Source organism: Asparagus officinalis, chromosome 4 (assembly GCF_001876935.1).
Source record: "Asparagus officinalis chromosome 4, Aspof.V1, whole genome shotgun sequence".
Lineage (NCBI taxonomy): Eukaryota > Viridiplantae > Streptophyta > Magnoliopsida > Asparagales > Asparagaceae > Asparagus > Asparagus officinalis.
This window is the reverse complement of record NC_033797.1, coordinates 137,045,308-137,070,314: the sequence shown is the minus strand read 5'-3', so window position 1 is coordinate 137,070,314 and position 25,007 is coordinate 137,045,308. Positions and strand designations below refer to the sequence as shown.

The 25,007-nt window shown below is 41.2% G+C and overlaps 1 protein-coding gene across 1 annotated transcript; it reads right to left on the bottom strand.

The window, feature by feature from the left end:
• On the bottom strand, positions 1,119 to 5,881 carry LOC109836182 (S-norcoclaurine synthase 1-like). The gene is made up of 5 exons (XM_020404060.1): positions 5,827 to 5,881; positions 3,676 to 3,873; positions 3,160 to 3,407; positions 1,954 to 2,281; positions 1,119 to 1,484 (listed from the first exon to the last, which is right to left on the bottom strand). The coding sequence occupies exons 1-5, from the start codon at positions 5,869 to 5,871 to the stop codon at positions 1,242 to 1,244; spliced, it is 1,062 nt and encodes a 353-aa protein (XP_020259649.1). The 5' UTR covers positions 5,872 to 5,881; the 3' UTR covers positions 1,119 to 1,241.

Below are 25,007 nucleotides of genomic sequence, written 5' to 3'. Positions count from 1 at the left end.
CCTCCTTGGCAAGAATGCGAACTGGGATCTCAATGGTGGTCAAATATCATAAAGCTCAATCTCTGGTGCGTCTAATATTCGCTGCTGCTTCTCGTCATGTAAATACTTCTTGAGCATCAAAACATAGAAAACGTCGTGTATGCTCAACATCGATGTTGGAAGATCTAGCCGATACGAAACAACTCCAATGCGCTCAACAAATCTTGAACGGGCCAATATACCTTGAAGCAAGCTGTCCCGTCTTCCAAATCGTTGAACTCCTTTCATCGGTGATACTTTTAATAAAACATAGTCGCCAACCTAGAACTCTAGCGGTCACCACCTCTGATCTGCGTAGCTCTTCTGCCGACTCTGCGCTGCAAGAATACGTTCCCGAATTAGTGCTACCTTCTCTGTAGTCTATCTCACAAGCTCCCGTCCAAACAATAAGCTATCTTCTGGTTCTGCCCAACTAATAGCTGCGGCCACAAGTGGAGGGACTGATGTAGATGCCAGCTTAAAAATATCTGTTCATTACAGCTCCTCTACTGCATCATTTGTCATGCCATTTATATTCTTTGGACCGAGAACACTGAAATAATCTCCGCTTTCCTTTCTCAAATCTGCTAACTTCCAGTATGCGGTTCCTTTACTAATTAAGATTATATTATGTCAACTTGGAGCTTCAATTACCTTGCACAGAGTGCTTTTGAGTTCTGTAAGAAAATAATGTTGATTATCACCAAGTAACTTCTTCACCCATATGTACTTTTTGGAATGATCTAATTAATAGGCTTCTCTCGCCCGTTGATACTAGGGCTTATTCCAGGTTAGTTTTCGCTTATGCCCTATTTATATTTGGTTACTGAATGAAATTGGTTAATTTGTGAATTTGATTAACTGTAGCTGGTTTTATTACTTCATTTGACAACTACGTTCTTATATATGTCTTATCTCGGATGCAAAGACCAATTAAGTATGTACTTTGCCAATACTCCCATTTCTCCTTGTAGGAGTTCCTTTAGACATATTGTAGAAAACTCGCAATTAAACTCTTTAATAATAATTAAAAAAATAACAAGCGAACTACTGAACAATGTGTAACATAACTATGCTGCTTAAAATTGCTAGAATTCAAATAAAGAACTAAAACAAGCCTCTCTTTATTGATGAAGTCGCATGCATAGTTTGAAATCATGAAATTCTTGGAAAAGAAAAACTAGTACTCAACATCACTGTAGATGGTTGATCCCTCCTTTTCACTATTCAGTCTTGGCACTCTCCAAATGGCTCTTCCCATACTGCTTACTGAAGTACGCCATGGTGTATTCTAAATGCGTCATCGTCTTATAATTCACCTGGCCTTGTTCCTTCACAAGCTCTGGAAGAGGTCCAACTATGGCATCGTTGCTTGCGCTGTGGAATCCAGCCAGTGATATGCGCTCGGTTTCTGCATGTACCAGTGCTCTGTGTTCATTGCTCTTGTATCGTCCATTGGTCAGTATCTGTGGACATATGAATGTATATATGTAAAAACATGTCCTCTTAGGTCTTGCACCTTTGAAGTACTTAGAAGTTAGGGTAAATCACAAGAAACATCCTTAATCTGTATCTTATTTTTCAAAATCCCCTCATCTAAAAGTTCAATTAAAAAAACTATTCATCCATGACTTTTAATGAAACTGCTTAATTTTGTAACGAAGTTTTGTTCTTCGGACTTTTGAACATATGTTTGCACAAGGCAGATGTCTAGACGGAACTCTAATATAGAACTAATGATTTCGCTAATGATCATAAATGACGATCTTTTTTGTTGAACCATGTAAATGCTAGAGTTTCTTGAAAAAGCATGATATAGAAATTAATTTGACAGATTTTCTTTGAGCACCTACTATCCATGTGATAGTTTTTTTATATGTTTTTAAGTATGTACATATAATATGCACAATTGCTAGGAGTCGGGTCAAAAATTACCTCAAGTACGTCACCAACATTGACTACAAAAGCACCTGTAATTGGCTTCGCAATGAACCATTTTCCATATTTCCTTATTTGTAAGCCATGAACATCATTCACTTGGAGGAGTAGTGTCAGCACATCAGAATCAGAGTGAGGAGAGAGGCCGATAACCTTATCTGCGGCTTTTGGGCATGGTGGGTTGTAATTGAACCTCATTGATTGAACCACACCTTTCATTACATCCAGAAACCTCTCTGAGTCGAGCCCTAGGGTCTTCGCCATTGCTCGCAATAGATCACATAATATTTCTTGCAGGCAAGTGCAGTATTTGTCTATTGTGTCCCTGAATATATACATAATTGTTAAACAACATTGTTTTTTTGACTTATAATTCAATTTAGTCTGTTCTTCAGTTAACCTGAGGACAGGACATGATATCAGTTTGAGAACAATGAAGTCTGAAGTTCACTAGTGCAATTGGTAATAAAATAGTTTAGGGGATATAAGTGACTGCATGTGCCCTTATAGTATAAAGATGTATCTGCATTAATCCTAAAATGTCTAATGAGTTAATCCTCGTTAATCCTATTGGCAAATATTCTCCTTACTGGCACCTCTCTCATGAGTGGAAAACCATGCTTCATTAGATGCATATTCATGTTGCTGACTGCCTAGTTAGTAATATACACAACCTTGATTCTCTTCACTTCTACTTTAACATATCTGGGCTGCCTCCTGTCAAAATTAAAGCTTGTCTTGCTTGATGCTAGAGGACATATGTATGTTAGAGGACATTGATGTATTTTCTTTCTTTGGTGCCTTCAAGAGAGCTGGGGCTATCAACTTCTCTCGTAGATGCATTTTGTTCCATGTATTGTTCTTTGGCTACCTTGGATATGCATGAGTCGTGCACTCCAAGGGAGGCCCCTTTATGTACTTACTTCTCATATATGATCTGATGTCAAACTAGGGGCCTATTTTGCTTTGAAAAAAAAAGGGTATTAAACTGTTTTGAATTTTAGGCATACAATTTTTTCTAAAGAACATACTTTACGGTCAACTTTCTTTAGGGAAGTCTAGGGATGTTTTATTCTTTTTTTTCCCTTCTTTTTTTTGTTTCTTATTTTGACATATTTTTGTTCATATTCTTTTTTTATTTTCGGATGTTTTGTTTAGTTGTTGACGTTGAAGGCAGTATGGAATTTGTTTTAAGCTGCAGACCTGAAAGTGGGAGGATGAGAAGGCCAGAATCTCATGTTCTTTTGGTCTTGGGGATGAGTAATAAGGAACAACATGTCTCCCCAGTCTAGCTTTCTCTCCTCCCACAGTGTAAATGCTGGACCATAGCCTTCAATGTGGTTTGGTATTTGCGCATAAGCCTCCTTCTCCTCCAGAGGAAGCTTGAAGAATTCGACTATGTCGTCCTTCACTTTCTTTATCAGTTCTTCTGGCATTCCATGATTAACTAACTGCAAAAGTATTGAAGCATCGATAGAACAAATAACTACACCTTTTTGGGGTGTTTTTACAAGGATTGGGCACTTATTTGTGGCCTTGACTAGTGTGTCGCTGACATGATACACATCCAATCCACTACAATTCTAATCATAAACATTATCCTATTTCATGACTTAGATGTCTGTCACGTCAGAGATGCACAAGTCAAGACCGTAGAGAGACAAACCAATACTAATCATTCTATTATTTATAGCAAGCTTAGGTTCTAAACTAGCGAACCTGAAAGAAGCCCCATTCTTCACAAGCATGATTGAGTTTAAGAGACTCTTCTTGAGAGAGCTCCGGATCCATCAATCGATTGAAATCTATGACTGGAAGATCAACAAACTCAGCCATGGGCTCATCGTTGATCTCAGGCCTTATGTATCTCTTCGGCACCTCAACTGTCGAATCGATTGCAACCTTCGCAGCGAGAACCTATACAATTTTATTTTCAGTAACCGAAATAAGATACTCAGCAAATTTATCTGTATGCTAAATTTTTTGGATGAGTCACTGTAGCTAATGTTGAAATTGACAGTCTCTCCCAAGAGTCCTGTAATTATGCTAATTAAGAGTATATAAATCGTGCTTGCAATCTTCAAGGATATGCTTTTCATTGAAATTTTGAGAAAGTTCATTTAGTTCTGTACTAGCTTTGTCAACCTTAGAGATGTGGGTCATGTGAAGTTGTGGGAAGTACTGACTATACTATAGTAAAAAGCAGGGGTAAGGATTTTTAGAAGGGTTATTTAGTATTAGTCCATCACGTCTTCAATAATTCTGTATTAGTCTCTCAAATTTTAGTAATTGCCCATCATTCCCCCAATTCCTAAAAGGCCTTGCAATTTGGCCCCTCAATGATCAAAATACCTCTTATTTATGATTTCTCTTTTAAAACCCATCTTTTTGTTAAAAAAAGTCTATTGCACTTGGGTACTCTAAAGTTTACATCTTTTTAACTTTAATACCCCTAAATCTTTTGACACTTTCATACCTTAAACTTTACACTTTACACCTTTTTAACTTTGAAACCTTAAAAGTATTTTTGACAATTCTGCATTTTCAAGCAATTTGGTACATTTTGTTTCTAAGTGATTATAAGTATGATGTATTTTTGAACCAAATGCTTAAAACATTATTTATAAGATGGATATATTTAAGGGTTTTTTAGTTATTAATCCCCAAAATCTTTCATATTTTGTATTAGTCCCCCAAATCTTCATAGTTTAAAAAGGAACCCTAAAAGTTTAATCATTTTAAAATTATTCCTCCATCTTAATATTTTGAAATTAGTCCCCCTAAGTCTTTCAACCTGGTGCTAACTTGGGCGGACTAATTTCAAAAAAAATTATAAAATTTAGGGGACTAATTCCAAAATATGGAGATCTGATAGACTAATTTCGAAACACTTCAGATTTAAGGGACTAATTTCAAATATGAATAGATATGAATATTTGAAGAACTAATATCAAAATATGAAAGTATTGGGGGACTAATATTGAAAGAAAAAAAAACTTACTTATACCTGAAGGGCGATGGTTTCATATTAACATTAATATATTTACTTTTCAAATTAATATGTTAATTAACATGTAGTCTATATTTTGTTTATTTAATTTTATTTGTAAATAAAATTTTCTAATTGTTATTTCATTCTTAGTTTCCCTTCTCACACTGAATTTATCTCCTTTCTATTTAACATTCTTATGATTATTTTATCTGCTTTTATTGTAGTTTATTTACATGAAAAAAGATAGGGATATAACTTTACAAAACTCCCTTGAACTTTAGGGCGTTTCTCACAAAAAATCATATGATCCTAGTTTATTAACTAGACAAAATAGATATGGCTAAATATCCATATTGGTATTTTAATTCCACCCTATTTACCAAGAAGGTATTTTAATTAGACAAACCTGCTTTAAGACATTTTAATTGATTCAACTTACCAATGAGGCTCTTTTTCTCGTCGGCGACCAGTTTTCCGACGAGAACTCGTCGTGTGCGTGACTCGTGATGATTTAAACTGTTTTTTAGCTACTGATGTGACACAAATTTTCTGACGTGGCGGTGTTTAAAGGCGGGAATTAACCATCTAACAATCCCAATTCACCCAAAATAGGACAGATCCGTGCCACATCAGCAGCTAAAAATCAGTTTAAGTCATCACGTGCCACGCACGTAACGAGCTCTGGCCGGAAAACTGGTCGCCGACGAGAAAAATAGCATTGTTGGTAAGTTGAATCAATTAAAATGCCTTAAAGCAGGTTTGACTAATTAAAATACCTTCTTGATAATGGGGTGGAATTAAAATAATAATATGGGTATTTAGCCAAATAGATACCTAGAATATGAGAAGACGTGGAATTAAAAAGTAAGAGAAGAGACCTGAACATTGGGAGCCTTGGCAGCACCTCCAACCTCCACTTCCATTGTTCTACCTCTCAAACCTCACCTTCACCTATAATGAATAATGCACAAGTGAAAGCTATATAGCAACCTCACCGTCCGCTTCAATGAATGGTCCAGTTAATAAACAAATCCAAGAGGGATTTTTTTCTTCTTTTTTTTCTGTCCTCGTGTAAATTGTTAAATTGGTGACAGCAAGAAGAGCTTTGCTACAGGGACCCAAAATATGGGACCAATAGAGGGGACAAGTGAGGTGTCCCCCTCTTATTGGATAATGAGTTGGCCATCATTAATGATGGCCAACTCATTATCCAATAGGAGGGGGATCACCTACTTGTCCCCTCTACTGGTCCCATATTTTGGCGTCGCTTGGGAATATTTCATAGATGTGCCATTGTGTAAAGATGGAGGAAGCTCTTTCCTCGATTTCAATCTTAATTACCCTGTAGATGATCGTGATACGTGGGTGTGGGGACGCACCCATGATCGTTTATAGCGTGAGAGAATGGAGTTCGTGGGCGCTTTTTTCCTTGTTTCATATGCGGTTCGGGAATTTTTTGGGACTGCTATTTATAGCCACTGCATGCTAGGGTTTGGTTGGTGCGATTGAGGGGGTGCGGCTGCGGAAAAGGAATTGGCTTGAACTTCTTTTTGCGCTACGGAAAGGATTTGACGGGCTGGTGCAGGTTCAAAGGTGGCAGAGGATTTGTTTTGTGATTTTGTGGCTGATTCCAAAATCAATCAAAGGCTCCTTTGTATCCCTTTTTTGAGAGAGATTTTGTGTGAGGGATCTGAGAGTTTGTGAGAGGGTTTAGATTGTGAGATTGTAAACCCCAGTTGTATCTCTCCCTCTAATAGTAGATCTCCCCCCTCCTTGCCCCGTGGACGTAGGCAGTTTGCCGAACCATGTAAAAGTTGTGTTCTTGTCGTGATTTGTAATAGCTTGTAGGATCCCTCGACAGGTCAGTCCTAGAACTGATGAGAGGAAGAGCCGATATCTCACTTGGTTGAGATATCCGCTTCAGATTCTTGTTTCCTTTATGAGACGGGAATTCTTATCGATCTAATCTCTCTTGTTGTGCTGCCGGAGTGCTGCCGAAATTTCCGCTGCGCACAACAAGTGGTATCAGAGCTCCGGGTTAGACTTGGGAGCTTGTTTGAAGGATTCGCTGAAGGATTTCTATTTGAAGATTAGATCGACAACATGGGTGAAACAAGCACATTGGGATCGTCTCTTACGAAGACGATACATAGTTTGAGCATCAATAACATGAAGATTGATGTTCCGAAGTTCGACGGCAAGATTAATTTCGGATTGTGGAGATGTCAGGTGATGGACGCCTTGGACGCTCAGAATTTGGAGGAGACTCTTGAGTTACAAGAGAAACCTGCCGATATGAAAGCTAAGGTTTGGAAAAAGATGAATAGTAGGGCGTGTGGAGTTATTCGGTCATGCTTAACGCCGGATCTTATTTATGACGTGATGAATGAGACGTCGGTGAAGAAGATATGGGAAACACTCAATGAAAAGTATCTGACTAAGAGCATTGAGAATCGGCTTCACTTGAAGAAAAGGTTTTACCAGTTCAAGATGAAGAGGGGAGTTTCCATTAGGGAGCATGTTAACAACTTCACGAAGCTACTTTCAGACATGGCCAATGTGGATATCATGGTTGAGGATGAAGACAAGGCGATGCTACTTTTGTGTTCGTTGCCCGAGGATGATTATGGTACTTTTGTCCTAACTATGATTAATGGAAGAACTACTGTTAGTTATAAGGAGGTGACCTCAGCGTTGGTGAATTATGAGTTGAGGAAGAGTGTTGATGAGTCCTCCGAGAAGGCATCGGGAGATGCATTAGTAGTTCATGGCCGTGGTTCAAACCGAAGCAGGAGGTCGCAGTCTAGAGGTGCACATCGTGGGATTCGTAGGAATCAGTGTGCCTTTTGTAAAGAGGATGGACATTGGAAAGCTGAATGCCCAAAGTTAGATCGAGCCGAGAAGAATAAGGGGAAAGCTGTACAAGCTCCAGAGGTGAATGTTGTCAAGAATAGTGGCGACAATTCAGATTCGGATTCTTCGGGCTATTCGTTGTCTGCACTACCGTCAGTTTGTGTTGCCAACTCTACAGAGTGGATGTTGGATTCGGGTGCTTCATACCACGTTTGCCCTAGGAGGGATTGGTTCTCCAGCTTTCAGAAGTTGGAAAGAGAGGATGTTGTGCTCATGGTTAATGGACATGCATGCTCTATTGGTGGTATTGGTACCGTTCGTATTCAGATGTATGACGGAGTGATTCAGGATTTGGAAGAAGTGAGGTTCGTTCCGCAGTTATCGAAGAACATCATTTCACTAGGAGCTTTGGTGGCATCTGGCTATAAAGTGACCTTGGAGGTTGCACGTTTGAAGGTCACATTGGGGTCCATGATTATGATGAAGGGTGTCAGAAGGAGCAATTTGTATTATTTGCTCGGAAGCACGGTGGTTGATAGGGGGATGACGACTTCATCAGATTCGGCTAGACTGTGGCGTTGTTTGATGCTGGGTTATTTAATTGGTAATACCGTGCATAGATTGTTAAGGAGTGCATTGACCTGCAGTTTGAAGTCCTGTGAACCCATTGGTATGAGCGAGAAGACCGAGATGGAGTTTGGTACTTCTATCCATCATTCGAGGGGTCTTCTGAGGGGTGTTCATTCATGCATTCAGGGGCCTTCTAAGGGATCATCATTGGGAGGTAATAGGTATGTGGTTTCCGCAGTTGGGGATTGCTCTAGGCATTGGTGGGTTGCAAGAGGTAATAGGTATGTGGTTTCCGCAGTTGGGGATTGCTCTAGGCATTGGTGGGTTGCAACCAAGTCCCCTTGGTGTGAAGTCCTAGAAGCCCGCAACAAATTGAGGAAGTGTATTGGCAGAAAGGTGAAGGTACTTCAGTCTGATGTTAGAGGGAGGTACAAGAGGGACCTATATCTGCATTTGTACCGAGCTCACGGCAATAGGAGACACTTCATTGGTGTGGAAACTTTGAGACGACGTGATGAGATGGCAGATTTGGGGAGCTGTTCCTTTCTGGAGGAGGATCGGCGTTTGATGTCGAGCATTGGCATTGGTGTGCGGGCTACGACATGTTTGGACCATCTTATGTATAGGTTGCCGACTGCTGCATGTAGAGATTTTGGATCTGGTGGAGCTGCTTCAGATTTTGGGTTGCGTCGGATGTTTGGCTACCCAGCACATGGTCACATCGTGGATGTGAGATTTGATCCGATAGCACATTTGGGATTCAGAGGCGTGTTTGATTATCAGGTATTGGCTTCTGATTTTGTTTTGAGCAGGTATGTCACGTTTAACTCTCGGCAGGTGGAGAGTGGTGATCAGATCATTAGGATATCGCAGCAGGTGGAGAGTGATGCTACTTCACGTTGGGTAGAACTTATTCCACATACTCCAGATCATACTGCGTCATTTGAGATTCCAACTGAGGTGACACAGATTGGGGATCATTTGGATTTGGATGCAGATGATGAGTTGGATTCGATTGCAGCTGATGGACTTAATTTGGATACGGCCATTGGTTCACCTCAGATGGAGGTGTTTGATTTGTCTCAATTTGGAGTTATTGGGAGTGCTATCAGTTGCAGATCGTTTGGTGATATTGAAGAAGAGTTGCAGATTTTTCTATTTGTTTGAGGGCCTTTAGAGGCCATTTGGATGAACTACGGGAGGCTTGATTCCTTGGGCAAGAGGATACATAGGCAGTCTTTATGATGCAGCCGATTTGGTGAGCGACATCGACATTTGGGGTGAGTGTTTGCACTCCCATTTGGGTCTCAGCAAGTGAGGCATTTGGTGTAGTCGGTGTAGGCTCAGTTTGATTGGTGAGTAGACACTATTTTTTGGGGTTGAGTGTTCGCACTCCCATTTGGATCTCGACGTGTTGTGATTGGAGTCCGTTGTCATGAGTCCGTTGCCATGGCGTACTGGACACAACAAGTGGGACATTTGGTTGCTTTGGTGTCGGCTCAGTTTTGAGAAGCTTTGGCGGTGAATTCTTTTTGCGGCTACGGGAAAAGGAATTTTGACGGCTGGTGCAGGTTCAAAGGTGACAGAGGATTTGTTTTGTGATTTTGTGGCTGATTCCAAAATCAATCAAAGGCTCCTTTGTATCCCTTTTGAGAGAGATTTTGTGTGAGGGATCTGAGAGTTTGTGAGAGGGTTTAGATTGTGAGATTGTAAACCCCAGTTGTATCTCTCACTCTAATAGTAGATCTCCCCCCTCCTTGCCCCGTGGACGTAGGCAGTTTGCCGAACCACGTAAAAGTTGTGTTCTTATCGTGATTTGCAATAGCTTGTAGGATCCCTCGACAGGTCAGTCCTAGAACTGATGAGAGGAAGAGCCGATATCTCACTTGGTTGAGATATCCGCTTCAGATTCTTGTTTCCTTGGTGAGACGGGAATTCTTATCGATCTAATCTCTCTTGTTGTGCTGCCGAAGTGCTGCCGAAATTTCCGCTGCGCACAACAGATGACATTTTTAATCCTAATAATAATCAATTCAAACCATGCACCAATATAGAAGTCTGTTATGAGTATTATGTGGTTGATTACTCATATTTCAAAAGTGCGCAGTTCTACATGTCTGTATATCGTTGTCTATATTGTGGCAACTTATTCCATTAAAGGTAGTATATCATATATGATGTATTTTGAATTTCTATTTTTTTTTAAATGACTATGGTTCTCCATTTATGAAACTGGGTCAGTATCTTCTGTGTTGTGTAAGAGGGAGTCACTTTTGATCAACAAGCTTTTCTATGACCTCCAAGGTTTTTAATAGCCTATGCACATTGTGACACAAAACGTCTTCAATCTATACTATCGGAGTCTCTTAATCTTAGCTAGAGACCCGTCATTTACAAGTCAGCATGTTAGGAAAGAATATATGTTAGGAAATAATATATATATATAGTATATATTTTATATGGATGTTAGGAAAGAATATATGTTAGGAAATAATATATATATAGTATATTGTTTTCCCTGATTATTAGCCTGTGATTACAGGTTTGTACGCTATATATTGAACACTCTGTGAATAATAAGAAAATGACCTTTCATCCCAATTTTATCATGGTATCAGAGCCTAAAATAAGATCCAAACCCTAAAATTCCCACCAACACCGACGAAGAGCCGGACCAACCATCAGATCTAGCGGCTTCGCCTCCCTCCCCCTTCCTTCGTTTTTTTTCGGCCCACCCTCCACCATGTCTCAAACATCCAAAAACACCGACGAACCCGAATCCTCCACCAACGTGGTGGATAAACCCACCAAGGTGGATACTTCTTCACCATACTACCTCCATTCAAATGATTCTCCGGGTAGTTTGATCACTACCACTATTCTGGTTGGCTCTAATTATGAGGAATGGTCGAGATCTTTTCGGCTTTCTCTTGTTTCCCGACGTAAGTGGGGATTTATTGATGGCTCCATTGTTAAACCTGTTTCCGCTGCACAGATTCTTGACTGGGATTGTGTTCAGGCTATGCTGGTGCAATGGATTTTGAATAGTATTGATTCTTCCCTGCGGAAGACGATACCTTATTTTGAAGAAGCGCGTCCTCTGTGGGCGTTACTGAAGAAACGTTTTAATGTTGGCAATGGTCAGCGCAGACAGCAGATCAAGAAGGCGTTGTCTCGTTGTCGTCAGTCCAAGACTATGTCAGTTGCAGAATATTTTGGGATGTTGCAACCATTATGGGATGCTTTGGCTACTTACAATCCAGTCCCTGTTTGTCGTTGTGGGAAGTGTGAATGTGACTTGGGGGAATTATTTCAGGCTCGCTTTGATGAAGAATGTTTTCATGATTTTTTGGCTGGCATCAATGAAGAATTATACAGTAATGTACGATCTACTCTTCTTGCACAAGATCCTACACCTACTTTGGATAGAGCATATCAGGCAATGTTGGCTCAGGAGACATTGCGATTGGGGAATCGTGTTGATGCTGAACGTGATGAAGTTATGGCCATGGCTGTTCGTACTGCACCCTCAGGTAACCGTCGATCTGATTCGGGTGACAGATCTAAATTTGTGTGTACCTATTGCTCTAAATCAGGCCACGAGGAATCCCATTGCTTTGCAAAGAATGGGTATCCCGACTGGTGGCAGGCGGAGCGTGGGGCTGGTGCACAGCGCGGAGGTGGACGCGGACGCGGGACTGGGTTCGCGGCTGGATAGGGTCGTGGCAGCGCTGGCGGAGCTGCCAGGCTCGGTAGAGGGACAACGGCAGGCAGGGGCGCCGAGGTGCGTGCAGTGCAGGCGGGTTCGAATGTCTCTGGTGAATCCCCATTACCTGGTATGTCTACTGAACAGTGGCAACAGGTTATTGGAATTTTTTCCAAGGCCGTTGCTACTACTTCAGATGATCGCTTGATGGGTAAGTACTATGCTAATTCCTGGATTATCGATACTGGAGCTTCGAGTCATGTTACTGGAGATATGAGTTTATTATCTAATATTTGTGAGATGCCACCCTGTCCTGTTGGTCTGCCTGATGGCAAGAAGGCTATTTCCACTAGTTTTGGTTCAGTGCATTTTAAATGTGGATTGATTTTGAGTCGTGTGTTATTAGTACCTGAGTTCAACTGTAATTTAATTTCTGTGTCTCATTTGTCTGATGACTTGGATTGTTTGGTGCACTTCACAAAAACTCTTTGTGTTATACAGGACCGCAGCTTGAGGACCCTGATTGGAGTAGGTGAACGAAGAGATGGACTTTATTATCTGCGGGATGACTCAGGAGTGTATGCGCATACAGTTGATGGAGGTGATTTGGTGGATTTGTGGCATAGGCGTTTGGGGCATCCTTCAGAGAAAGTAGTCAGGTCGTTACCTTTTATTTATAGCACTAGTCAGTCTGCTAATAAAGCTTGTGGTGTGTGTCATCAAGCTAAACAGACTAGAGATAAATTTCCAGTTAGTGTGAATAAATCTAAGTGCATTTTTGAGATGTTACATTGCGATCTTTGGGGTCCCTATCATACTCAGTCGTCGTGTGGTGCTCGTTATTTTTTGACTATATTGGATGATTTTTCTCGTTCAGTGTGGGTGTTCCTTTTATTTGATAAGTCTGAAGTAACTCGATTTTTCAAATCATATTTTGCTATGATTGAAAGACAATTTGATGCTGTGGTAAAAATTGTTCGGAGTGATAACGGGACAGAATTTAATTGTATGAAGAAATTTTTTTTCGAAAAAGGGATTTTATTTCAATCATCGTGTGTTGGTACTCCTCAACAGAATGGGAGAGTAGAGAGGAAGCATCGTCACATTTTAAATATTGCTCGAGCACTTAGATTTCAGGCAAATCTACCTATTAGTTTCTGGGGAGAGTGTGTGTTGGCTGCTGTTTACCTTTTAAATCGTACCCCCACACCCTTGCTTGATGATAAAACTCCATATGAAATTTTGTTTGGCATGTCACCTAAGTATGATGAACTTCGTATATTTGGTTGTTTATGTTATACCCATAACCAGAGGTCTAAGGGTGATAAATTTCTGAGTAGGAGTCGAAAATGTGTTTTTGTTGGTTATCCTCATGGGCAGAAAGGGTGGAAGTTATATGATCTAGACACGCATGAATATTTTGTTTCGAGAGATGTGGATTTTTGTGAAACTAGTTTTCCATTTGCTGCTGAGTCGAGTACTTCTGTAAAGCATTCCTTGGTTTTTCCTAGTGTTCCTGAATTGGATGATCAGGAAATTAATTTTGAAGAACAGGGGGGACAGGATGGGGTTACTGTGTGTCCAGGCACGGTGCAACCACCGCCACCTGCACACGGCAGCAACCAACCCGAGGCAGGGAAAGTGGCTGGTGATGGTTCAGCGGCACGACGGCGGTCCGAGTTGTCGGAGGGACCTTCGTCTTTGCCTTCAGATACTCTGACTAAGCCTGTTTCTGAGTTAGTAGAGTCGAATACTGGTACTGAGGAGATTGGTAAGGGAAAAAGGAAGAAAATGCCTTCAACTAAGCTTCGTGATTATGTGACTAATACAGTGCAGATAATAAGTCCGGTCTCCTCGCCACCTGCCTCAGTTAAGACCTCAGGTACTGCTTTCCCTATAACCAGTTTTGTGAATTGTAACAAATTTTCTGTGGGACATAGAAGTTTTCTTGCAGCCATAACTACAGGTACTGAGCCCAAGTCCTTTCGAGAGGCTATGGAGGATGCTGGATGGAGGGAAGCCATGCATAGCGAGATTCGCGCTCTGGAAGAGAATGGGACTTGGGAGATGGTTGATTTACCCCCTGGAAAGCGGGCTCTAGGGAGCAGATGGGTGTACAAGGTGAAATACAATTCAGATGGGAGCCTGGAACGTCTCAAGGCACGTTTGGTCATATTTGGGAATCACCAGATTGAAGGAATCGATTACACTGATACTTTTGCTCCTGTTGCTAAGATGACTACTGTTCGTACTTTCTTAGCTGTAGCAGCTGTAAAGAGATGGGAGTTGCATCAGATGGATGTACACAACGCATTCTTACATGGAGATTTAAATGAAGAGGTGTATATGAAATTGCCACCTGGATTTCATGGGCATGCTCCAGGGAAGGTGTGCAGACTGCGCAAATCTCTGTATGGTTTGAAGCAGGCACCTAGATGTTGGTTTGCAAAGCTAGCAGGAGCGTTGCGTACGTATGGTTTTACTCAGTCTTACTCAGACTATTCATTATTTGGTTATATCAAAGGGAAAGTACAGATTAATATTCTGGTATATGTTGATGATCTGATTATTTCTGGGAATGACTCGGTTGCACTGTCTGAATTTAAACAATATCTGAGTAAATGTTTTCATATGAAAGATTTGGGTATTCTCAAATATTTCTTGGGGGTAGAGGTTGCTCGAAGTGCAGAAGGGATTTATTTATGTCAACGTAAATATACTCTAGACATTATTTCTGAGACAGGACTTCTTGGAGCAAAGCCAGTTTCTTTTCCAATGGAGCAGAATCACAGGCTCAGCACTTCTGAGAGCGCGGACTTGGAGGATCCCGAGGCGTACCGTCGGCTGGTTGGACGGCTTATTTACCTGGCTTTTACTCGACCAGATCTGGCTTATTCTGTTCATATTTTGTCTCAGTTCCTTCAGGCACCAAAGCAGGATCACTATGATGCAGCACTCAGAGTGGTTCGCTATTTAAAGGGATGTCCTGGACAGGGGATTTTGCTTCGAAGTGATTGTAATTTGACACTTACTGGGTGGTGTGATTCTGATTGGGCAAGTTGTCCTATTACCAGACGTTCTCTGTCAGGATGGGTTGTCTTTCTGGGGAGTTCACCTATCTCCTGGAAGACAAAGAAGCAGGTTACTGTCTCTCGCTCTTCAGCTGAGGCAGAATATCGATCTATGGCTGCAGTATTATGTGAATTGAAGTGGCTCAAAGGCTTGTTACTCAGTCTAGGAATTCGACACCCTGGTCCTATGCCAGTACACTGTGACAGTCAGTCTGCTATTCATTTAGCTCAGAATCCTGTTTTTCATGAGCGTACTAAACATATTGAAGTTGATTGTCACTTCCTTCGGGATGCTATTCGAGATGGGTTGATTACTACTGTTCATGTTCCTACAGTTGAACAGCTAGCAGATATTTTTACCAAGGCTCTTGGGAAGCAGCAGTTTCAGTTTCTACTCAGCAAGTTGGGCATTTGTGACCTTCATGCTCCAACTTGAGGGAAGGTGTTAGGAAAGAATATATGTTAGGAAATAATATATATATATATAGTATATATTTTATATGGATGTTAGGAAAGAATATATGTTAGGAAATAATATATATATATAGTATATATTTTATATGGATGTTAGGAAAGAATATATGTTAGGAAATAATATATATATAGTATATTGTTTTCCCTGATTATTAGCCTGTGATTACAGGTTTGTACGCTATATATTGAACACTCTGTGAATAATAAGAAAATGACCTTTCATCCCAATTTTATCACAGCAGCAGAAGCATCCGATTGTTGTGCTGGGTTTTTTTGCTAAGCCTGTACGTACTGTTGTACATAATCTTCAGGAGGGCATCAATGGCCATAAATTAATTTTATGAAACGCATGTGATCTAGCCGCGCTTAATTGGATGTAGAAACAAATGTTTTGGGTTCTTTAATTTTATACTTCTAAGAGTTATTTATCCTGCTCTCTGCCTTTTGCCACTTCTTCAGCCTGTAACTGACCTGCAGCTCAAGCTCTCTTTGCTAAAAATCAAATCGCAAGAAATAAGACATAAGCTACAATCCAGTTTAATAAATTTGCTTCATCTTACTGTTACTATCTCTGAAGTTAATTGTTGGGTGTAGAGTCATGCCCTCACGCCGCGGAAGCGATATCTCCCGAGAGAAAGCTCTGGCTTTTGTTTTCACAAAACCTCAAGTCAACCTCTATATTCCCATTTCACAAAGGAAACAAGAACAGAAGTGAAATATCTCAACAAAGTGAGATATACACTTTTCCTCTCAGCAGTTCTAGGACTGAATGTCGAGAGAACCTACAAGCAATAGCCAACTCTTGTTCCAGCTCAACCTCTCATCAGTTCTAGGACTGACTTGTCGAGGGAACCTATAAGCAACACTAACTCACAGTTAAGACACGAGATTTACGTGGTTCGACAAACTTTCATACGTCCACGGGAGGGGGTTGTATGTTGGAAAAATTACAATTAAAAGAACAAAAGAAAATTGACTTGTATTTCTTTGATTCCGATTACAATTCGATTACAAAAGAGAAGAGAACGAATTTGGTTCTATTCTTTGTTTAAAACTGGGTTCTTCAAGGTAGCGATGGAGTGCCTCCTTCGATTGTTCGCGTCAAATTTGCTCTCCGTTGACGATCCGACCGTCTTTTATCTCGTGGGAACGGTGAACTTCTGTGGAAAAGTTTTATGAGTAACTCTTGTACGAGTTTAAGAACTCTGAACGGGTTAGAACTCTGTGAATAGAGTTGTTAGAACCGAAAATTGGGTTAATGACCAAGTAGATATTCTGTTGTTGCAGAATCTCTTCGGTTTTGATCTTCTGGACTTGATTCAAAAATCCTATCTCCAAGGATTTTTGCCTCTCTCACGCCTCTCTGTGCAGTTGAGATCCTGAAGATCTAATTTGCTGCTTCTTCGTACCAAAAAGCCAGCCCTTCACTCAGTTGAGTTTGTTGAGTTTTTATAGGTGGATAAGAGGTTGTAACTGCCCTCTAAATCCGCTCCTAAGTGGGCGCGATTTCCTCAGATCGTGGGGAAACAGTTCTGAAATCGTTCGGCTCGTATTCGAACGAGTCAAACGCCCAGTCTAGTGTTCAGAACCCAACGTCGCCTCTTAGAATTGAGACGCGAGGTTGGGTGTTGGCTGAACACCAATGAACGCGAGGGTCGCTCGCGTTTGGTTTGTTATAGCTTGGAGACGCGGGGTTGGGTGTTGGCTGAACACCCAGAACGTGAGGGTCACTCGCGTTTGGCTTATTATAGCTTGGAAACGCGGGGGTCGCCTGCTTTTCCAAAATTGGGACGCAGGGATGACTTACATGATGCTCCTTATCCTCAACCTTGTAACCACTGCCGAGGAGATTGCTTCAATCCATATAGTAATTTCCTCAAGTGACATACATGATGCTCCTTATCCTCAACCTTGTAACCCTCAGGTTGATGCATATAGATCTCTCCATCCAAGTCTCCGTGCAAGAAGGTCGTCTTTACATCGAGTTGTTCCAGCTCAAGATCACCATGAGTAACAATACTCAATAGCACCCGAATAGAAACGTGTTTCATCACCGGAGAAAATATCTCATTGTAATCAACACCCTCTCTTTGTGCAAACCTTTTAGCCACTAGTCTCGTTTTGTACCTTGTACCATTGAGCTCTGAAGGATCTTCCTTTCTCTTATACACCCACTTACAATTAATAGTTTTTTTTCCTACGGGCAATGGGACCACTTCCCATGTTTAGGATACTTTACTAGTGTTGATTCTCATAATATAGTGTTGGACTGGCTTATTGATACTTTACTTTTAGGAAGTTATTTTAGTGCTTGAATTTGTCTATGCCATTTACATACATAAGAGACCATTAGTAGGTTTAACACAGAACAAATGGGATTAGTCAATTTGGTCATAAAGTTACATTATTTGGCAATTTACTTTGTTTCTGTACCAAACATCTAAATAACTAAACACAAGTAAATATATTCAAGTTTACATATTAACAATGTGTCTGCATTTGCCTCATTCTTTAGGCCATACTAATTTTACATTAGTTAATTTACTATACAGTGACAAATGTGATTGTGCGCGCATGCATGTGGGAGAACCAAACCATATGAATTGAATGCTTATGCCTGATACGATACATTCATAAAAATAGCCCTTCTTACTAGTGTTGGTTGGACATGGTGTATGAATATTAATATCATGAAGTGATTTGGATGTTTCAATTTACATATTGCAAACTCTAGACATTAAAAAACCAGAACACATTACAAAAATTGGCAAGGATCACTGTGGGTTTACACTTATGTTATATATTGTGCATTGAAAAATGGTAGCTTTTCTCTTACACCTTCTCCCCTTTTTATTTAGTGAAAACATTATGCCTATTTCAAGGGTGTGAGCCTGGGGACAAATGTTCCAGGCCTCGCTCTGAACGTACACATCGAATCTTGAGTAGTTCTTCGTGAACGCATCCGATTTGCATGAGATTTTTGTGATGACTAGCTGTCCTATTTGACATGAATGCTTTGTTAATTGGATAAGTCTTTTCAACCCTGGTAAATTGGCAGTACGTAGCACTTGTGGTTAGATAAATGCTTTGTTAATTGGATGCTGTCTTGCTTCAAGATTTTGTTGCGTGGCGTAGCTAGAGCTCAAAGTGAAGCTCTCACATGACGATGCATTTGATTTGTTGTAACTTACTTTAATTTGTGTTTATAGAGTAGCTCTATTGGATGCATTTGATTCTAACAACACATGAGTTAGAATGTTTATGCTCGAAAAAAACACAGTGTGTTACTTTTCTCCAACTCTAACTGGAAGATGATATTAGTTATACTAGGAAAATAAACCATAATGGTATATATATGAGTTAGAATGTTTATGCTCGAAAAGAAGTTAGAATACAAAAATATTGGTTTATGACTCTCATCACAATAGAATATGAAAATATAAGTTGTTTATCACTTATTCGATCACTTGTATGACAACAGATGCGGGTGCATGGTACTTGTCTATTTAATTGTGCGCCGACGCTCACATCAAACATAATTGCAATTCTTTTCGTTAATTAGTTGGTTAAAACCTTCAACAGACCCTACCTGCTCCACTAGCTAAGCATATCATTGAACAACCCACACATGTTAGGATACTCATTTTGGGTTTTGTTTTGGACTATAGTTGTTAATATTTAGGTACACTTGAAGGAACTGATTACAATATAGATTTCATGTTGCTTTACATGTTTATGTGGGTTATTTTGGTACACTATATAAGTGTACACAGACAATGGTGAATTGTGACATACCCTGCTAACCTTATCTAAAATATTTTGGTACATATTTCTAGCTATGTGAATTGAGACACATAATATTTCATGCACCTTTTAATTTTTTGCAGTTGTTCGTAGTATGTGGTATGTGTCCTATGCTAATAATATCATTCTAAATGATCTTCTTTATTTCGCAGGATACCGTGAATTCAACTGTCTCAGACTAGCTCCAATGGCCTTATAGAATTGTTGTTCCCCTTGGTTTAGCTTGTACCAGTGCGTTTATTCTAACAATTCTTATTTATATGTAAGAGAGACATGATATGTATGAAAAACATGGGTTTGATGTGTTTTAACTGTGAAGTGGTATGTGTGTATGAAAAGACATGATACACATGCTAACAATTGTTGATTTGAGCAATATAGTATGTTATTTGGACTGGTATATTCAATTTTGATTGTTGATTGTTTATTGAGATTTTGGTTTGTTGTTTTGTAAGCTGGATTTACATATTTGATTAGATTTACAGGTTTATGTTTGGGGTCAAAAATCGCTGTTTTCATTGTGATTGAATCTATTACAACTTTAATCGTTTACAATAAACTCAAATAAAAAAAGTTGATCTTTTTATAAGATCTCCCTATACAATGAAAATACAAAAGATACGACTCTTGTCAAACAGCGCAACGGACGTTTATCACCCGCTGCTTGCGTGGGATCTTTGCCTGTGCCGGGGACGTTAATATCCGTGGACCGCCGCGGATCAGATCCGGTTAGCAGAAGTTGGATAATCAATGCTCTCACTTCACGAAGGAAGTAATTACAGTAGCGGCGATTTTGACTAAGCAAAATCACGGCTCTTCTCGGGATTTAAGACCACGCTTAAATCCGGAGGAATAGGGGACGAGTCTCAGATCTCTCGAACTCCACTCTTTATGCGCAGGAGATCGCCAAGATCTGCTAACCCTCTCTGAAATTCGTGGCTATTATGCACTCGAGAAACCGGCAGCACCTCGCCCTCTTGATCTCCTCCTCGAAAAATGAACACCTGAGCCCCTATTTATAGGCTTGGTTAGCGGTTTTCTTGGATCAAAACCAGGGATTCCCTCTATCTTCAGTTAACAACTGTCTAACAATAATATCAGAGCAGTTGGAACCCTAAATCCCGAAAGAATCCATAAAAGAACCAAAAAACCAAATTTTGGCCGAACAGTCACCCGTGGCTCGGGCTCGGCCCGTGGCCGAGCCACTGGTCTGACCGAGTCGCTTTGGTGCGATTCGGTTGCCAGGGGCTTTATCTGTTTTCCGGGTTTTGACTTATCCCGTCGTTACGTGTATTTCGTCGTTTCGTTGACTTGTACGCTTTCCCGATTCGTTTCGCGAACGCATTGATAGTTTGACGGTGGCCGATGAGTGTACGGGCCACTTGGTTCACCGATTTGGTGACTGGTGAGTACACGGGCCACTTGGAGGTGGCCGATTAGCACGCAGGCCACTTGGTTCTCCGATTTGATGGCTGATGAGTACACGGGCCACTTGGAGGTGGCCGATTAGCACGCAGGCCACTTGGTTCGCCGATTTGGTGGCTGGTGAGTACACGGGCCACTTGGAGGTGGCCGATGAGTGTATAGACTATTCGGTTCGCCGTTTCGCTTCATGTGTTCATCGGTGTCGGATAATCCTCTTAGACTTAGATAGTGGCGTTCATCACCTTCTCTCTGTCTCGAGCTGTGCATGGATACCTATAGGCATTTTTAGACGCCTACATGGCGTTCATCACCTTCTCTCTGTCTCGAGCTGTGCATGGATACCTATAGGCATTTTTAGACGCCTACAGTTTATGCAATAGGAAATTTAAAAACTGCAAGTATTCAAAATAAGAGCATCCCAGACGGATTTACAACATCCCGGACGGAAAATTTCTGTCTGGGATGCTATTACGTTTTGGATACTTTACAGCATCCCAGATGAAATTTTTTCGTCTAGGATACATTCCAGACGGATTTCCGTTGCATCCCAGACGTATCCCAGACGGATTTTCGTCTGGAATGTATCCCAGACTGAAATTTTCCGTCTGTGATACATTTTAGACGGAAATTTTCCGTCTGGGATACATCCCAGATTGAAATTTTTTTGTCTATGATGTATTCTAGACGAAAAATTTTTCCATCTAGTAAGGTCCATCTAGGATACATCCTAGACGGATTTTTCGTCTAGGATACCGTATCCTAGACACGGATTTTTCGTCTAGGATACCGTATCCTAGACAAGAAACAAATTAGACGAGTATCCCAGATGGAATTCCGTCTGGGATTCCCTTTCTAGATGGATATTACCCTATCCTAGACTGTTTGGGTCAAAAGTTAATGTTCTCATTGCTCCGAATCTATTACAACTTCAGTCGTTACAATAAACTCAAATAAACAGAAAAGTAGATCTTTTTATAAGATCGACTTATACAATGAAAAAAAATTACAACTCTCGTCAAACAGCGCAACGGACGTTTATCCTCCGCTGCTTGCGTGGGATCTTTGTCTGTACCGGGGACGTCAATATCCGTGGATCGCCTACGGATCGGATCCGGTTGACAGAAAATTGACAGAGCTCCTACTTCACCAAGAAAGTATTCGCTTGAAGCTCTGAAATCGACCAAGCGAAATCAGTAGCTCTTCTCGAGATTAAGACCAAGCTTAATCTCAAAGAACGGACGGGGGAACACGGGTTCAGATCCTTCGAAAGCCTTCCTCTTTTTGCTGAAGTTCATCGGGATCTGACTTGCCCCCTGAAATTCGTGCTCCACTCTCCAATTCAACAGCGTTTCGTCCTCTTGATGTCCGCCCCGTGAAATGAACCCCTAGGCCTGTATTTATAGGCTTCGGTTGGGGGATTTTCGGATAAGAATGATGGATTTGGCCATATCTTCAGTTAATAACGGCCTAACCATGTTTGTGGATGGTATCAAGTCAGTTGGGAACCCTTGGAACAGATAAATCCTAAGAAAACCGCTCAAAACCGTCGAAAACGCGTCCAGAGGTCGAAACGGCGCGAAACACCCTGCTAACCCGTGGGGGGGGGTCGGATTCGTCTGACCCACATGGGCGTGGGTCAGTTGAATCCAACCTGCGTGGGTGCGGGTCGGTTGAATCCCACCCGCGCGGGTGCAGGTCGGATTCGTCCGACCCGCGCGGGCGCAGGAAGTTTGGTTTTTTTTGCTGAACTATTTAATGTTTTTTTTTTGACTTTTTCGGGACTTGTATTTTCCACCTTTTTGAGTATTTGATCATCTTGTTGACTTGCACGAACTGAGTGACGTGCGCGTGTTGACCGGCGCGCACGAGCTTATTGACGCGCGCGAGCTGATTGTTGGGCACGCGTTGATTGACGTGCGCGAGCTGATTAACGCGCACGTATTAATTGGCGCGCGTGTTGACTGATGCACGTGTTGATTGGTGCGCGTGTGTTGACCAACGCCCGCGAGCTGATTGGCGCACGCGAGTTGACTGTTGAGCGCGCAGGCCACTCGGTTCGTCGTTTCGCTTCTTGTGCTTGTCGGCGTCAGATAATCCTCTTTGACTCGTATAATCCTCTTCGACTTGGATAATGACGTTCATCGCTTTCTCTTTGTCCCGAGCTGTGTTCGGGAACCTATAGGTAATTTTTGATGCCTACAGATACCCCTTCCAAAGTATTTCAGACTCGTTCTTTTATAGAGGAGTCTGGAATGCTTTGGATAAGATAGGCCCTGTCTTCAACATCTTCAGTATTTTATCGAGGAGATTGCGTAGAAGAACATGTAGATTGTTTCAATTCTTGACTTCTTCAGCCTTCAGCCTTCAGCCTATTCAGTGTTTTGTTGAATAGATGAAGTTTTTCTGGCGCTGGGTTTATCGTCTGACCGTTGTCGAAATCTTAAATCAAAATTAATGAGTTAGTTTTGGCTCGTGTCATTTGAGTTGACTTTGAACTGATTATCTTCGTCACAACGCGTTGACCGGCGTTGACCTAGGGCTACGCGTTGATCGGCGTTGGCCTTAGGGTTTTGTATCGATCAACACCTTTCATCGCAACCCGTTGACCGACGTTAACACAGTTTATACTCGTACATTTGCTGGAGTCTACACAGTTTAAGCTCTTAAGGCATTAGAGCGTGGCGGTCCCAAATGTTGGACTGCAGGACCAACTATTAAAGTTGATTCATCTGCATGTGTGGATCTTATCCTGAAGTTGTTGGATGCTCAAGTCATGAGACCAACTAATGGGGCTGGTACGTCAATGACTCTCACATTTATAGGATTTTTTACAAATCCTCAGCCATCAACGAGTTTGATGAGCCTTTACCGACTACCGTTTGAGTCGGGCTAGCATACAGATTGTTTAAATCTGTCTTGCACGTAATGTTGTGCTAAAAGAGTTAACTCTTTTAGTGCTACGTATTGAATACGTAGACTTCGTCTTTCTTACGTGAAAAGACTAAACGGCAACGCGTGTTAGGCGCAGACTTTAGGGTTTTTGGCAAATCCTCAGCCATCAACGGATTTGACGTGCCTTTACCGATTACCGTTTGAATCGGGCTTGCATGCGGATTGTTTAAGTCCATTCCACATGTGACGTTATGCTAAGAGAGTTAACTCTCTTAGTGCTACGATATTGAATATGTAGACTTCGTCTTACTTACGGGAATAAACTACCCGGCAATGTGTGTTAGGCGCTGACTTATCCCTACTTAGGTTTTGGGATAAAAGTCCCCAGACTTGGATTCTGGTGTCTTCTTCAATCGGTAAAAGACTAAACCGGCAACGCGTGTTAGGCGCTGATTAATCCCTACTCAGGCTTCGGGATAAAATTCCCCATACATAAAAAACATGGATTTTTATTGCTACGATGCTGAATACGTAGACTCGGTCGGTCGTTTTCACTGGAACGAACCACCCAGCAGCGCGGGTTAAGCACTGACGTATCCCTATTTTGGCTTCAGGATAAAATACCCCAGACTGGTATTCTGGTGTCTTCTTTAATCGGTAAAAGACTAAACCGGCAATACGTGTTAGGCATTGACTTATCCCTACTTAGGCTTCGGGATAAAATTCTCCGTGCGTGAAAGGCACGGATTATGGAGTTGAAGGATGGTGTCTTCTCTTGGGGCAAAGACGAACCCGAAATGGGAGAGGAAGAATTTTACATTCTATCTCCCAAAACCAAAGATGAAGAATTTTATATTCTATCTCCAGTTAAAAAGGAGACTCGAAGTGGGATCTCTACCTCGAGAATCTGAAGAGTGAAACTAAGAGTAAGATCTCCACTCCGAGAATCGAAACGATTCGGATAATCCTAACTGTCAGAAGGTTTGATTATCGAACTAAAAGTAGGTTTCTCATTTATCGATAGTGAATTATGGTTTTGACCCTAACTGTAGGAAGGTTTGACCAAACGGGAGTTTGAGGTGATCCTAACTGGAGGAAGGTTTGATCACTTAATTTAAAAGTGGACCTCTCATTCATGGAAGGAATCAAGAGGAGATTTTGGTTGTGGTCCTAACTGTAGGAAGGTTTGACCGAGTGAAAGTAGGAGTGTGAGATGACCCTAACTTTTATAGGTTTGATCACTCGATTTGTGGACCTCTCGTTC